Source organism: Hypoxylon fragiforme, assembly GCF_022984875.1.
Source record: "Hypoxylon fragiforme strain CBS 206.31 chromosome Unknown GGS25scaffold_2, whole genome shotgun sequence".
Taxonomy (NCBI): domain Eukaryota; kingdom Fungi; phylum Ascomycota; class Sordariomycetes; order Xylariales; family Hypoxylaceae; genus Hypoxylon; species Hypoxylon fragiforme.
Window position 1 is genome coordinate 2,100,326 of NW_026054757.1, and position 15,941 is coordinate 2,116,266.

The window sequence follows — 15,941 nt, forward strand, 5'->3', positions numbered from 1 at the left end:
TGTATGGGCAAGACCTATATATAGGTAACTTAAGCCAAAAGGTACGATTCAGATAGAATTGAGATATCGTTCGTTTGTTTCGTCCATAATAACTATAGTAGGTAACTATAGTATGTAGTTGGTAGCTTGATGCCAGTTGACGATGATCGTGAACCCCAGGAAAGGGGAGCCGGTGGCTTCTTATATAATGTACGACAAAAAAAACCTGGAAAACAAACCGTTGACCACTATTACACATCAAAAAGCATGGACGTTTTTTTTTTTACAATTGTGCTACTGCTAAGTATGTACTGCACTGTATATGTATGTATGTATTCCAAGTTGTATGTACATGCCAGCTCCAGCTCCAGTTCTAACGCCGGCGACGTAAATCCCTGTAAAGTCTGGGGCATAACGGGTACATCGATACAGTACCAAAAATACATACATGCGGACCCAGAATAATCCCAAAAATACTGAATAATCATGTATAATCCTGGAACAGTAAGAAAATCTTGTACAATATTTTTTTTTCTCTTCAGTGTAGATACGGGCGGTACATAGTACCGGGGCATGGAAGAAGCAGAAGAATCCTAATCGAAGATTCTTTTTTCATCACGGTGAACGCAAAGGGAACACAAGGGGAGGCTAATTCTGCAGCTAACTGGAACGGGCTGTGGGCGATGCTGCGATTGGCTCAATAGTCTGGGTACCTGAAAATCCGTACGCTCCGGGGTACCGGTTGGCCTTGAAGTGTATGGCAATGATACTTGTATACTTGCGGTGACAGGAGTTACCTGAGCCAGGGAGCAGCCAGAAAGGGGAGGAAAACAGAGAGAAAGAATTAAAATTGAAGCCATCGTGACCTTGTGCCTAGAACTTGTTGAATAAGGGCATCAGCATCACATGTCGTCTTTGGACCGGGGTTTAGTGGATCGTAATGGATCTTTCATGCGATCCAACGGTACAATGGTATGAATTTTACAAACTTGAACGAATCTAGGCATGTATCTAAGTATTTAGCTAACTAGTTACTATGTACTTGTACCTACGTACTATAGTAGTATTGACCGTATCATATACCGACGGCTATTCGAGGCTGAGTGGGTTTTGTAGTAGTTAGTTAACTTGTATGTATTTTTGTTTGACCTAATACCTAGTAGTTACCTACCTAGTAGTATCGTATCGCCTCACGCTTACAATACGGGATGGAATACAAGTTCAGCTGTACCTGTCTATTATCTACTATTATCTAATTACCTACATGTGTACATGAAAATGCATCAAAATACCATATAGGTATGATCTTCGCTTTTATTCCCTTTCTCCAGGAAGCCAAGGTAATATGCAAAACACTCGGTTGTTGGGAATGGGGGTCTAGGATAAGGCGTTATTAGTGTCTTGTCGTCCTACTATCTACGTTGATCTCGTCTATCAGTTGCCAGCTCACCTCCGACCGTTATCTTCAAGGTGAAACGTTCAGAACGAATGAAAGATCCGTTAACCAAAAAAGGGGTTGACAACTTGAACATCTGTAAACATACAATACCTATCTAGTACATACATATATGTCATGAGGCAGGCAGCCATGTAGGGAGGACGTCTCGCTGTTCAACTAGCGCAGACCTAGACTCAATAGAATCTCAATAGGAGAGAAGACGGTGTATCGTGTCTTTACCGCTTGTTAACGAGACCGATGGCGGCCGTTGCGCAACTCTCATATCCAATGAGTCAATGCATGTTGCCATATCTATCGCTATTGGTTTCAGAAATGGTGAAAGGTTGTCGATACGGAATTGGCCCACGATAATTCAGGAAGTTGAGCGAACAATTCAAGATCCATAGAGATCCCTGGATATGTACGGGCCGTCGGTCTACCGTTTTCTAGGCTTGTATTTTTATATTTCGTCTACTACAATGTAACTACATACTACTACAAGTACTACAAACACACATACCTCCCTACGTAGGTAGTATACATTACATTATACTTGCATATCAGACTTGTGTATGTACATACTTGAATACCTTCAACTTCCGTAATACCGTGATACTAATAGTACTTCATAGAACAACGCATGTATTTTATATACGAAATTGAAGGCATATACATAGTTATATGCATCAATAGTACAATAGATACTTGGATACTTCGTAAGTTTGTACGTAAAGTCTTGGAAATCCTTGTAAAGACCTTACGTACCCAAGCTCAGTGCTCCAGCTTCCAGTGTTCTTACCATGACTCTATGAGGCATAGTGCGGCAGCCCCGGGCTCTGCACCTCTCGGGTGACTTAATATAGGTCCACCTGCCCCGCGATTTCGCCAGCGTCTTCAAGGAACCACAACGTAAAAGTCCTGCGATGTTGCTTTTCTATTACCCCCATATTACTTGATAGCAGCGTCTATCGAGCCCAATGAAGAAGCACGAGGTCAGCCGATTTGACGCCAAACGATTCTGTCGCCCGCGTGATAGCTCAGCAACCCTCTCTTGGCCTGCCGGTGCATGTTGACAATCCCCAGGGTTCTCTTTCTCATTACTAAACTTGTCGCGAGGTCACTGGTCCAGCGCGCATATAAATTCCACTTGGGAAGTTATTCGGTTTTCATGGCGACATCTTCTCCGAAACCAACGTCATGAGAACCGGTAAAGATGTAGAGAAGACCATGTTATCTCCTTTTTTATTGCGGAGACCTGTGGACAGCTACAGTTTTTTTTTTTCTATTTACTATTCCTGCGCTGGGTGACACTGCAGGGACAATCATCTGTTGCCATCGCCGTCGTCTAGGATAGGGAGTTGTGTTCACAATTCGTTCGTTCGTTGGCTCGATTCCCACGATGTAAGCAACTCCATGTCGGGTGATTCTGCCGCCATCCCAGGAAGAATATATCTCACAAAGCTATCATAGGGATAAAATCCGAAAGAAATCACTGTAGAGTCCCACAACAATACGGAGAAGGCGTGTCCGTTTTAATACTAAGCACTATTACGGTGCATACTAGACATGCTTCTGTCATCAATACATACTACTAGTAGTACATCTACATTCAGTACCTAGTATCTACCTACATGTATGTACATAAGGTTAGCATCACCCAAACATTGAAACCTTCATCGATCGATGAATACGGTCCAGACTATGTACTAAGGTCTATTTTTAAACATCCACGCTTTCCACGTTTTCGCCCTATCTGCCAACAATTTTACGCATGCGTACTAGCCTGCTGTTATTGGCACATATGGTATCGTTCCCCTGGATTCAAGATAAGCACCGCCACGACTTGAGATTGTTGGTGTGGAGGAGTTATGGGGCCTTTATCAATACGAATGGGCGTGATATCCGAAATAATATACACACACGCCTACGTATATACAAATCTACCTAGGTTAGGTTAGTATACACTGATTTCCAATTCAAAGGCGGTTCGGCAGGTTTTGCCCCAACATTCAATTGTGCCTCCGGAATGAATGACAATCCATAGCTCGGCGCATGTGGCATTCATCAATTTCAGGAACGGGCCGTGCTTTGCAGCCAAGGTTGGAACCGCTGTACCGGCGTTCATCAAAAGGGGTGCCACGATCTTCTGTCCAGCACCACTAAATTTGCCGAGCGATGGAGAAGGCCACGCAATAGAATATTAACTCCAATTAACAGTAAGTAGTGTGTTAAGTATATAGTATGTAGGTACTTACTATGAATCCACTGTATACATCTAATACTCGGTACTAGGTATACTATAACTGATCACAAAGGAACCTCAGCTACAAATTCGGATATATAATTTGTCTCCTTAACCGCAAAGCTGTCGTAATTCATTCTCCTGTGGACTGACTAAAAAGAGTTCATGCCGTCGTTGCATTGCAGAGGTGATCCATACACTGTCACCATCCCCAATGCTCGTGCCCCTCCAAGGCCCGAGAGTAATCTATCCCGATCTCCAAGAAAAAGCTTGACGAAGCTTGTCGGGCAATTTGTACGACATGAGGGTAGTGTATTGTTCTCGGGACATCATTAACATGATTCGGTTTCCATCTCGTAAAGATGTAGGATTGATTTGTAGTTTTAGATGGATTATGACTAAAAGGCTCGGTTATTACTTCAAGTTCGACATTTACTATATGTATGATTACATACTACTATGTAGTAGTATAGCACATATAGTAAATGTTCAAACCGTGTTCACAACATAACCGTGACGGCGTCAGTTCCATGCAGTACATACCTAACCTTTACATGTGTAGGGTAAGGAAGGGTAAGGAAGGGTATGTAATAACAGGGTAGATACCTAGGTTAGGGTATTGTACCTAGGGTAGGTAATAAATACTGTAACTACGTAATTACTTGCATCGATCAACCGCAATCCCGCCTTATTAAAAAATGATGCCCCACCTACTTTATTCGGCATCAAACTTTCTTATGCCGCACACGCAAGAGCAAGGGGGTGGGGTGGATCGCGGGGTTTATCAAAGTTTACTACACTACATAATAGTACTAGGTTAGTTAGTACTACATATGTACTGTAGGTATGTAGTACTGGGTTAATAATACAATGGAAAGAAAAAAGAAAAAAGAAAAAAGAAAAAGAAGAAAGAAAGAAAGAAGTTAACTACGTCGGACAAGACTTGCCGAGAAGCAACTCATCACTCTTCACATCCAATAACGACCCAATAACACAACACAACCATTCTTCCTTGATCTTATTGAGTGGGAAACGGCCTACGCGATACGTAATAGCAACATTCTAGTATTTTAGTCAACAACTACTTACTACCTATACTACCTATACTACCTACATACCACCATCACTGTACCGCCAGAAACCACCAGAGGCTCATCAATCTCTACGTACCACCTACCTTTACTACACCTTAGAATGACCTCCTCTCCCGACCAATCTCGCTTTTCGAATATTCGTGCTCAGGCTAAGATCCTGGATGGGGAAGATGGTCTCCATCACTTGAGGGGCGAGTTCCATATCCCTACCAAAGAGGATATCAAACGGAAAACTCTCCAGCAGGAACCGCAGCAACAAGGTAAACTGAACTGCCTTTTTCGGTCTTGGGTATAATCGAGACAGACGAATATGAAAAATTAAACAAATAAAGACAAGAAAAAAACACTTGCTCATAATGAACTTCCGTAGATCATATCGATCCTACCCAAGTCGATCATACAACATCTTGCACATACATGTGCGGGAACTCCCTTGGGCTACAACCCAAAAGGACGGCAACTCGCATTAACCAGTATCTTCAAACCTGGTCCACTCAAGGTGTCCAGGGGCACTTCAAGCCACTTGACGATTCCCCTCTACCGACATGGCTCGACGCGGATGCCCGAGCCGCCAAATTGATGGCCCCCATCGTAGGAGCAGACGAGTCTGAGGTAGCTGTCATGCAAACCTTGACCGCAAATCTACATCTGCTGATGTCTGCCCTCTACCATCCGGACCCCAAAGGAAAGCACAAGATCATTCTTGAGGCCAAGGCGTTCCCAAGCGATCATGTAAGGGATGGCCCGCATGACGACGTAGAAGTGTGTGTTCGCTAAGACGTGATAGTTCGCTGTATTGAGCCAGATTCGTCATCATGGCCTCAACCCTGATACGTCCATGGTGACTATAGAGTCGCCTTACTCAGATGATGCTCTGATCACTACCTACGACATCCAGTCAGTGATCTCCAAACATGCGTCTGACACGGCCTTGATCTTGCTACCTGGTATTCAGTACTACACTGGCCAGCTATTTGATATCCCAACCATTACCGCGTTCGCTCACAAGCACGAAATCACCATTATCTGGGACTTGGCACACGCAGTGGGTAACGTTCCTCTCCATCTGCACGACTGGGACGTAGATGCAGCCGCATGGTGTACATACAAGTACCTCAATGGCGGGCCGGGCTGCATAGGCGGCATGTTTATCAATTCCCGAAAAAGCTTAGTGACTACGGCTATCACCGATGAAGAGCCCGAGAGGGGCTACGGCAACCGTCTCTCCGGTTGGTGGGGAAACGACAAAGCAATCCGCTTCCAAATGGCTACTAAATTTCATCCCGTGAAAGGGGCTGCTGGGTTCCAGCTAAGCAACCCCAGCATTCTTGACATTACAAGCCTCAGCGCGTCTTTAGAGGTCTTTGAACTAGCAGGTGGTGTCCAGCCACTTCGTGAGAAATCCCTAAAGCTCACGGCCTTCCTCGAGCAGTGCCTTTCCATCCTTTCCGAAGACGCGAAGAAGCTCTTTAGAATTATCACGCCATCTGACCCAAGTCAACGTGGTGCCCAATTAAGTCTATTGCTGGCGGCAGATAATATTCTGAACTCTGTAATGAAACATCTCGAAGAGAATGGCGTCATCGTGGATGAAAGACAGCCGAACGTAATCCGCGTCGCTCCGGCACCCTTATACAACTCTTTCGCAGACTGTGTCACGTTCGCCGAGGTCTTTGAGTCAGCGTTGCTAGCAGTTCAGAAGTAAGCCCAAGTTATGTCTTGTCCACGTCGATTACCGATACCATCTATGTCTTAACGCCAGACTAAATCATATCAGTTTGTAAATAGTGTATGATCGAATGTCGGATAGAAAATAGATCAGGTTAGATAGCTACTTGGATATTGTTGTCTCTTCAGTTGCTAGCTGACATGATATATGATTCATGATTCACTACTCGCGGTTATACATCTCTAACCATATCAATCGCTTGTGCCATCATATAACAATCCTGGCCAAATGAGGTCAGAAAGGATTACCTTCGTGCAGAATAGCATATAAATATATATGTACTTCGTGTATAGAATAGAAAAAATGGCTGAGTAAATATTTACATGAAATGTATCTTGATCATCTTGTCCACCCCTCATCCCCCCCTAATTCGTTTTTCCCTGCCTAGAACACAGACCATAATCTAGAATGCTCATCTGATTACCTACCTAGTAGGTAGCCAGGAAGCAAAACCCAGAAGCCATCCTGCAGCTTTCATGTTGCGCTGTGATGATCATCCCCATAAGAAAAGAACAAGCATAGCACCGGGTCCTACTACTAACCTAACGTTAGGTAAGTAGGTAGGTACCTAGTACTTGAATTTATTTCTTGCTTCAATGTTTCCTGCCAGCGGCCAGCAGCCTTTCTCCCTCTCCCTCTCCCTCTCCCTCTCCCTCTCCCTCTCCCTCTCCCTCTCCCTCTCCCTCTCCCTCTCCCTCTCCCTCTCCCTCTCCCTCTCTCTTCCCCCCTTTTCCCCCATCCTCGCCCCGTAATAATACATACATACCTACATACATACTTATGCTCATATCTCTCTTTTTTCGCAGACAGAGGCACAGCACACCACGCGCCCCTTACCAGTTCGTCAAAGTCTGGAAATAGTGGTGATGCGTAGAAGACGAAGACGATGAAGCCAAAGCGGACGGATGATGATGGTGGTGTTGGCTGAGCGTGGGGTAGTGGTACGTCCTGGTGGAGAGCGTGGTTGGGGGAGGAGGCGGCGGGGGCGCGTGCGGGCTGTCTGTCCCGGTTCCGGTTGGGGCTGCCCCTGAGTGTGCTCCTCCAGTTGCTCCGACGGCCCCGGCTGGATGGGGGGCGTAGGTGCTGTGGGGATCGTGGGGGGTGTGCGGGCTGCCTGTCCCGGTACTTGCCCCTGCGCCGGCTCCGATGGACCCGGTAGGGTGAGGGGCGTAGGTGCTGTGGGGAACGTAGGGGGCGTGGGTGCTGTGGGTGCTGTGCGGCTCGTTTTGCGTGATGGTCGTCGTTGTGGCGTAGCTGCCCGGGACGGTGGGGTGATGCCAGCTGTTGCTCGCGTTGGGGTCCGCGGTGGCGGTGTTGCTTGGTGGGGCTTGGGTTGATGGAGAGGGTGTGGTGGTCGGTGTAAAGGGTATGGCCGAGTATGATTGTGCGCCAGGGAGGGCGGAGGATACGGCGGCTAGGGCCGTGAGGATGAGGATCTTGGAGTGCATCGTGAGTGAGTGAGTGTATGTATGTTCTGTCTAGTGTTGTAGGATATAGAACGAGGAGATAGTGACAGGTATGAATTATCTGGATGGGAGTAAGAGAGAGTCGGTTGATAAATGAGTGTGGTTAGAGAGCAGAAGAGACTTTGTAGGAGGTTTGCAGTAGGTATTTATATTTGAGATGAATATTCAGTTATATATGTAATTATCTACATAGGTACGTACGTACTCCCCTTTCGCTGCCAGTTTGCTTTTGATGCCAAAAGGGGAGGCCCGGTAAGTGGATTTCACCTATAGCCACCAGCTAGGTATCCAGATTCTATTATAGGTATGTACGTATTACCTACTTTACATGAGCGATGAGTTGGAAGCAGAGTAGGGTTAGACGTTGTTGAGTCTACCTAGGGATAGAGCGTATAATCAAGGAAACAACTTCAGCCAACTTGACTTGTCAGTAACTGTATAATCCAATCGCAACAAAAGTCATCCATGAGAACCTGGCATGGGTATCTCCACAGGGCCGAACATCGATACCCTAGCTTAGTTATTTACTGAAGGAAGTTTCATGAAGATTGTTTGTTTGCTCTAGAGTAATTTTCAGCAAACCCCGACTGATCCGTCCCGTCGGGTGCGTTCGCCCCCCTTCCCCCTTTTTTGTCAAAGCTCGGCCCGCTCCCGTACTAACGGCAATGTCGTCTGTATATGAGCTATGCCGGACGGCATTCTTCCCCGATACATTTACTAGGTGGGTATTAATATGAATAAGCGTCGATCGCATCGATGGCGTTGCCGACAGACGACTAGAGGCTACCTGGGTTATCCCTAACTATGTAATTTGTTAGAGGCTATATGAAACGTGGAGTTGTAAAAATGAGATTGAAAAAGAATGAAGGCTGACGAGTTCAAGTAGAAAATCCTCTCCAGAGAGTTTTCAGAATCAATTGAAATTCTTACCATTTATCATGAGCATTTGAGCACGTCTCTCATTATCCTCAGTGAGAAGAATGATACCATAAGAGGCCATCTTGGTCATCTAACCCCTATTTCATAGAATTATAAGGTCGCGTTGCTTTAATGCATGCAAGGCTCTATCGCTAATAGCATCACGGATGATCTAAAGGTACTATATATGAGAACATTGCCGATCACCAAGTCTTGGATAGATTCTAATCAATTTTAAACCAACTTCCAGGGGGTTAGGAACCGTCAGCTGAAAAGCTGAGAAGGATCACTGCTCTGGTTTAACAGGGAATCGTTACTTGATTTCATGAGCATGAGAGAAAATACAAGAGCTCGGAGTATAATAGATCGAGTCTGAAAGACTTATATTATACTGAAGAAAGACTTACTGATAGGGGCAAAGTATTACGAGAAAATGCTAGGACAGCCCGGCTCGGTTCAGCTTGTGCAACTTATCTAGGCAGGTTGGGAGGTAGGCATGGTATTACTGGTGGTATTACTGGTCGCATAATCCTTGTTTCCACGGTGGACACGGCTCTAGGTAAGCCTCTAACAGAAGGAGCAGAAAGGGGCTACCAGGTTCAAGGGACAAGACATCAATTATAACAATTATAACAATTATAATTATACAGTGACATCATAATGCAAGCCACCCATTTCATCATCCTATTCAATGATTCAAGCGATTTCTCTCCTTCTCTATCATATCATTCATATTATGTATAATATCTATGGCCCTAAAGGGTCGTTATGTAGTGGCGATGGACGTCCGCGAAATGGACTATTTGATAGCTTGGCCGACTATGCCCAGGGTTTGTCCGGCAATTCTGATTGGTCTCCTTAAACAGTAGACTTTATCCACCTTAAGGCATTTCCTATAACCAGTCACTTACCCTTTCTTATCACGACCATGGTTTCATTCGGACGATCTGCGTAAATTGATACTGAGGCGGCTAAATGAACGTATGCTCTCTTGAGATCTTGGATTGCGTATTTCCCCGCGCCTTAATTTAAGAACGACAGCTTGCCCCCATGCAGGGTCTTTGCTTACCATAGCTATAAAGTCAAGGTGTATTCCACCGGATGCAAGAGCATCTATCGTAAAATTTTAACACTGCCATTGTCTGTAGTAGCTGTCAGAATGCACTTCCTAGTATCGCTTGTTGCCGCCCTGGCGCCCACCGTTGGTCTTGCGGCCCCATTTCCATTTGGACTCTTCGCGAGAGACAATCTATGCAGCTTGAAATCGCCGCCAGAGCTCTGTCAACCAGACCCCTCCGTGACCACGGAAGAGACAGCGCAGAGAGCCTATGACTTTTACCGCGCATTTGTGGTGGATGGGGATCCGCGGAAGATGTTTTCCCTCATAGATTCGTCTTACATAGTCAGTTTTGCCATTCCGATTCGACCTTATCCTCCACTACCTAGCTAGGCCAGCTAGGCAGGTCGCTAGCCAAAGAGCAATGCACTAAATTCAGACACAAAATCATTAGCAACACCATCCGGGGTACGCGTCTGGACCGCAGACCATCTGGAGTATCTTTTGCAGCGGAAGCAAGCTCGGGAGCGAGACCAGCACCAAATGGTGCTTCGATGCTTCCACCAACATGTCGTACGCGCAGTACTCGACGACGGACAGATGGCGCTGGCTCGACGGCTGCGTCCACGAACACGTAGGTTCACGCCTGAAATTCTGGCCTGCTGATGATGGTGCCTGGACGGGCAAAACTTGGTTCGTACTACTAACTAACTGCTTGATCCGATCTAGTGGGACCAGGGCGAGAGGATCCCGACGGAGAAATGCTACGAGTTGGCACCTGGGGCCACTTCGTTGTGGTAACTTTAACTTCGTGGGGAGGCGAGGGCCGTGGAATGGGCATTGTCACCATTGACGAAGTAGCGACTACTACCACTCCATGTATGGAATCTTTTGTCTCGCTTTAATCGGCCATGCTCGAAAGTACATATGTGTACTATTGGATTTAATAGCAAGTGAGAACTTAGCTCGGTTACCACAGTGATTTTCATCGTATCTGGGCTTTAGTTTTATGGAGAATAAATTGGTTTTGACTGTAGTGATGTAAAGCGTGAGCGATGTAACAACCACCTGGGCATTCTAAAATATTGTTCAAGCTCGTTGTAGAAGGTGGACACGTGACACACTTTATCCCACTCACATATGTACAGTACATCATTGATATATAACTATATAGTTTTCATCGGAGTAACCCGAACGCCGACACTTGGAGAAAATGATTATAAAAGTCCCGAGAAGTTGGGTAATGCAAGATGGATTAGGTGGTTATAGCTTTTAAGACTAGCCGAGCCAACCAGATAACTAAAATATAGAGTTCCTCCTACTGAAATAGTATCGCTCTTTAATTAACTAACTGCGGCTCGGCAATGTTTCCGAATTCTCTCTCTCGGTGTAAGTCGATACGACGAATGATTATGAAGCAACCCGCATGTTCCGCCTCAGTTGTGCCACACACATAACATTCAATGTTAAAAAGTTCGTCTAAACTTGGACAATCTGATGTACGTAAGGGAGACAGATCAATGTCCGTTATCAGTACAACTACGTAGTATAGGTACATACAAGGGTAGCCCATTTAGGTTTGCGCTAATAAATCCTCCTTTGCCCTATTCTGAAGGTTGCACAACACGAGAGCCAAACGATTGGTACAACTACAACTACAACTACATACATCTACTAGATACTCCGTAGGTATCACATAACAGGATTAGTACTGTAACTTCAAAAGTTGAATGTTCAAGTTGCAAGTTCTTGGAACATTTGAACCATTTGAACTCGTGCACATTGCATGATACATATCAATCTCTTTCAGATTTAATTTCATCATACGATTATTCAATTGCAAAGTTTTATACTCGGTCCTATGTTAGTACCACTACCTACCTACCTAGTAATCTAGTACTTAGTGACGTTGATAGCGTCAATTGAATCGAAATATCATATGGATCAGAATTGCGTGCTCGATTTCTCGTACGCTACCTGACTACCTAGGTAAGACTGGTAAGTACGCGGGAACTAGGTAGTCTAAGGGAGGATATACCGTGAAAATACCCACATATAAGTGATACTAATCCGGACAGAGCTGCCGAATACATACATACTACACATAGCAGGTCGTAGCACAGACTGCGACCCGCTTCGCTTCAAACTGATGATCCTGATCAGCTAGGTAGGTATCATGGATGCTGATACCTCGGTACGGAATTCTAGATCTCGTTGCATCTCTTGATTCATGTTGGTGTCGGGGTGGCAATTCTTGCCGGTCTTGGAATGCTGGGACGACCGAAGAGCGATTTAAAAATTTGGAATTGGAAACGAAAGACCAAGAATCGGCCTAGGCAAGGCTATCCTGCTATCCGTCTGGGCAGAAGCTTGATACCACCACCATCCAACCGATAAAGTGACATTTTCAGCTTGGCTTTGAAGCTTAATTGAAGCCAACAGATTTATGATCCTTCTAACCCTTCGATTTCAGCTTCTATGCAGCTCTTATCCCTGCTAAGGTATGTAGGCTACCAATGCCTACCATGACACCATGTAGGCATCCGCCGATGTCCCTCGGCGTCCCTCCCTCTTACATGCACATACATCAATTACATATACAGTACATATGTACCCTTGTTTGCATATGTATTATTACATGCATGTTCTCACCAGCCAATCTGTGTGATTCTTATGAAGTTATGATTATTGTTGAATCTGACACAATGTTATTGGATGTCGAGAGACAGGTAGGCGAGCATTCATGATACAACGTAGCAATCCGCAAACAACCACCTGCCAATTCCGGGTACATTCTGTATATGGAGTACATGTACCTATACTCGATCCATCAGGATACTAGTTAGGCGTTTTTTTCCCCAGCTGTGCTTAGCGGATGTACCTCGGCGACATGCATCAGGGGGGCGTTCTAAGTTCAACTTGCCTTTTGTTTCTTTTTGTTGCCAGTGTTATGGGCAAGAACCCATTCAAAAAGATACTGGGATAGGAGGAAGACCCGCACAAGTTACACAAGAGATAACAGCAATACTCGATCTGACTGGTCAGCCTCTTAAGCTCGAGACCATTTGGAATGATACGGTGGCCCCGATAGTATGGTCTAGCCTATCCCGCCTCTCCCTACGACAAGATACCTAACGTTAATAATATCCATAGATGTATCTGTATGGCATGGTTATCTTGATACGAGGCTCGCTCGTCAAAAGGCACCAACCGTAGTACCTTACCAGACTTACCTACCCTACCTACTACCTAGGGTGCCTTGCCTATATTAGTAGGTTTGAACAAGTGACAGGCATTACCCGTCAAACCTTACATACATCAATTTGTATGGTAGTAGTTTAACTATAGTGTAGTAGTAGCAGAAAGTATAGTTAGTATGTGGTAAAGTAGTAGTGCGCCACCCCACCCCATCCCATCCCATCCTGGGTCATTCTTATTTATCTTATTTAGCATAAAGCCCCCGTCCTCCCCTACCCTGCTCCCCTCTGTTGAACTCTTCTGAAATCTATGCGTTTTCCTGCACCGCAGCCATTTGCCTTAACTTTGCGAAGCGTCGCAGAAAAGGATTAATAATGGGTATGATCTCAACCCATGCTTACGCTTAGCTATAATATCCTTTTGACCATTGCTAACATAACTTACAGGTAACTCTTCAGATATCGAGCGTAGCATTTCGCCCACTGCAGAAGAGAAGATGGCGAAGACACCACCGGGTGATTCGCACGCCCCATATCTCGACCCCTCCGTTATGGAGGATGACTATGAGGGCAAGCCGACTGATGAAGAGCTGAAAACCTTACGCCGAGTACCCGGCAACTTGCCCGTTGTCGCCTATCTTATCTGTATTGTGGAATTCTGCGAACGAGCTTCCTACTATGGTGTACAGCCCTTGATTAGCAATTATGTTAACCGACCTCTACCTGTGGGCGGAAACGGCTACGGAGCACCTCCCGAGGGCACGCAGCAAACGGCTGGTGCGCTAGGATTGGGAACCGTCCCAGCCAATGCTGTTACCCAATCGTTCAGTTTATTAGCATACGCACTGCCTATGTTGTTTGGATGGCTCGCCGATGTGAAGACTGGCCGTTTCATGCTCATCTGCTGGGGCGTGGCTGTCTTTGGTCTTGCCCACGTCTTGATGGTTGCAGCTGGTGCCAAGGACCTTTTAGCAGCCGGCACGGCCAAGGTCCCCTATTTCCTTTCCGTCTATATTTTGTCCATTGGTGCTGGTAAGTTATCTGTTTCATTAAGTCAACACTTGGACCGCAGCAGCCGATTCTAATTTGATACACTTCAGCCATGTTCAAGCCCAACGTCTCGCCTCTACTTCTCGACCAGATGACCACAACCGTTCCTAAGGTCATAACCACAGCCGACGGTGAGAGGGTGATCCAAGACCCCGAGTCTACAACCGAGCGTGTTATGCTTTGGTTTTACCTTCTAATCAACATTGGAGGTTTCATGTTAGTAAAAAAAAAATCTCTATTTATTCTTTGTTAAGATACTTATGGTGCATTTCTAACACTGAAATTTATAGGGGAGTTGCTACATCATACTCTGAGAAGTATGTGGGCTGGTGGCTAGCCTTCCTGATTCCTCTTCTGCTTTACCTCCCTCTGCCGCTTCTTCTTTGGTTCCTGTACAAGCGTTTGATCCTTCATCCCCCAGGAGGGAGTGATCTTGGTAACGTCTTCCGAGTTCTCGGTATTTGCCTGAAACGGGGTGGTATTAGGAGAATCGGTCGTCGCGGATTTTGGGACTTGGCCAAGCCCTCGAACATCGCAGCTATGGGCTTAAACTACAAGACAACCTGGAACGATGAGTTTGTGGATGATGTTCGACGTACTTTCCAGGCCACTGGGATTTTCTGCTTCTTCCCTATACAGTACATCAACGACAATGGTCTCGGAGCTGCAGCCAGCTTCCTGTCGACTATGCTAACCACCAACGGCGTTCCCAACGACGTCATCAGCAACTTCAACTCACTCAGTATTATCGCGATGGCCCCAGTTCTAAATTATGGCCTTTACCCGCTTCTACGGAGGTTCAACATCCACTACGGCCCCGTCGCCCGTATCACGACCGGTCTTGCTATGTCTTCGATCGGCGGTGCTGCATACACGGTCTTGAACTACTACGCATACCAACAATCGCCTTGCGGTGACCATGGCTCCAGCGACTGCACAATTGGCACTGGTGTGGCACCCATTAGCATTTGGTGGATGGCGATTCCTTTTGCTATCGGCGGTATCTCGGAGCTGTTCGTCAACGTACCCGCTTACGGCATCGCTTACTCCCGCGCTCCCGTCAACATGAGAGGTCTCGTGTCAGCCCTTAACCTATTAAACACGGCTTTCGCCTACGCCATCGGATTGGCCTGTTCATCCGTCATTACGGATCCCTATCTGACGTGGGATTTCGGCGGCCCGGCCATCGCTGGTGGGGTTCTAACCATAATCTTCTACTTTACCTTCCGCCACATCGACGAGGAGGAATTTTCCCTCAGCCACAACAATGACTACCACCTAAAGCTAGAGGGCACCCTCAACGTCGTCGGCGAGAACGAGCTTAATAAGACTCCCAACCGGCCCGCACCTATTGCCGAAAACGAGGAGGTGATGATTTCGCAGAAGCAATAATTCTTCGTTTTCTGCATCAATAGCTCTTTACATCATGGGTAGCAGGGAATCATTTCGGGTAATGGCATGGATATGGGAGGCGTGCAAGAAAAGCTAGCCTATGCAGGTCGAATACTGCGGGACAGGGTTCCGATACTTTACATATGCTTATTCATATTTGGCTACTACCATGTGTAGATATGTGTGTATGTGTATACGAGCGACGCGGCATATGCTCGCTCGGCAGGTACCGCGCGTGGAATGACGGACTGCAATTAGTTCCTACTCTACAACACTCAAATAACTCTGGTGATTATTAGGGCTTTGGGAATAGGATGGTCGCATTTATAAGGACTCATTGTCGGAATATAATATATTGATACCTCACTCTATACAATGC

General features: G+C 45.9%; 3 protein-coding genes across 3 annotated transcripts; all 3 read left to right on the plus strand.

The window, feature by feature from the left end:
• The first annotated feature begins 4,542 nt into the window (after positions 1 to 4,542).
• GGS25DRAFT_475951 (kynureninase) lies at positions 4,543 to 6,798 on the plus strand. Its single transcript, XM_049259754.1, has 3 exons — positions 4,543 to 5,013; positions 5,124 to 5,485; positions 5,541 to 6,798. Exons 1-3 carry the CDS (start codon positions 4,854 to 4,856, stop codon positions 6,456 to 6,458), a joined length of 1,440 nt encoding a protein of 479 aa, XP_049120139.1. The 5' UTR covers positions 4,543 to 4,853; the 3' UTR covers positions 6,459 to 6,798.
• Positions 6,799 to 9,877: 3,079 nt separating this feature from the next.
• On the plus strand, positions 9,878 to 10,404 carry GGS25DRAFT_124873 (uncharacterized protein). Its single transcript, XM_049256170.1, has one exon. The coding sequence runs from the start codon at positions 10,026 to 10,028 to the stop codon at positions 10,314 to 10,316; it is 291 nt and encodes a 96-aa protein (XP_049120140.1). The 5' UTR covers positions 9,878 to 10,025; the 3' UTR covers positions 10,317 to 10,404.
• A 3,075-nt stretch (positions 10,405 to 13,479) lies between these two features.
• Positions 13,480 to 15,939, plus strand: GGS25DRAFT_475958 (general substrate transporter). The gene is made up of 3 exons (XM_049259755.1): positions 13,480 to 14,152; positions 14,221 to 14,386; positions 14,461 to 15,939. The coding sequence occupies exons 1-3, from the start codon at positions 13,618 to 13,620 to the stop codon at positions 15,560 to 15,562; spliced, it is 1,803 nt and encodes a 600-aa protein (XP_049120141.1). The 5' UTR covers positions 13,480 to 13,617; the 3' UTR covers positions 15,563 to 15,939.
• The last annotated feature ends 2 nt before the right edge of the window (positions 15,940 to 15,941 follow it).

Bases quoted from the DNA above. Each gene is read 5' to 3' on its own strand.
- GGS25DRAFT_475958 (XM_049259755.1), top strand. From the start codon at position 13,618: ATGGCGAAGACACCACCGGGTGATTCGCACGCCCCATATCTCGACCCC. The intron at 14,153-14,220 runs GTAAGTTATCTG...GATACACTTCAG, and splicing joins TATTTTGTCCATTGGTGCTG to CCATGTTCAAGCCCAACGTC. The intron at 14,387-14,460 runs GTTAGTAAAAAA...TGAAATTTATAG, and splicing joins ATCAACATTGGAGGTTTCAT to GGGAGTTGCTACATCATACT.
- GGS25DRAFT_475951 (XM_049259754.1), top strand. From the start codon at position 4,854: ATGACCTCCTCTCCCGACCAATCTCGCTTTTCGAATATTCGTGCTCAG. The intron at 5,014-5,123 runs GTAAACTGAACT...GAACTTCCGTAG, and splicing joins GCAGGAACCGCAGCAACAAG to ATCATATCGATCCTACCCAA. The intron at 5,486-5,540 runs GTAAGGGATGGC...AAGACGTGATAG, and splicing joins AGGCGTTCCCAAGCGATCAT to TTCGCTGTATTGAGCCAGAT.
- GGS25DRAFT_124873 (XM_049256170.1), top strand. From the start codon at position 10,026: ATGCACTTCCTAGTATCGCTTGTTGCCGCCCTGGCGCCCACCGTTGGT.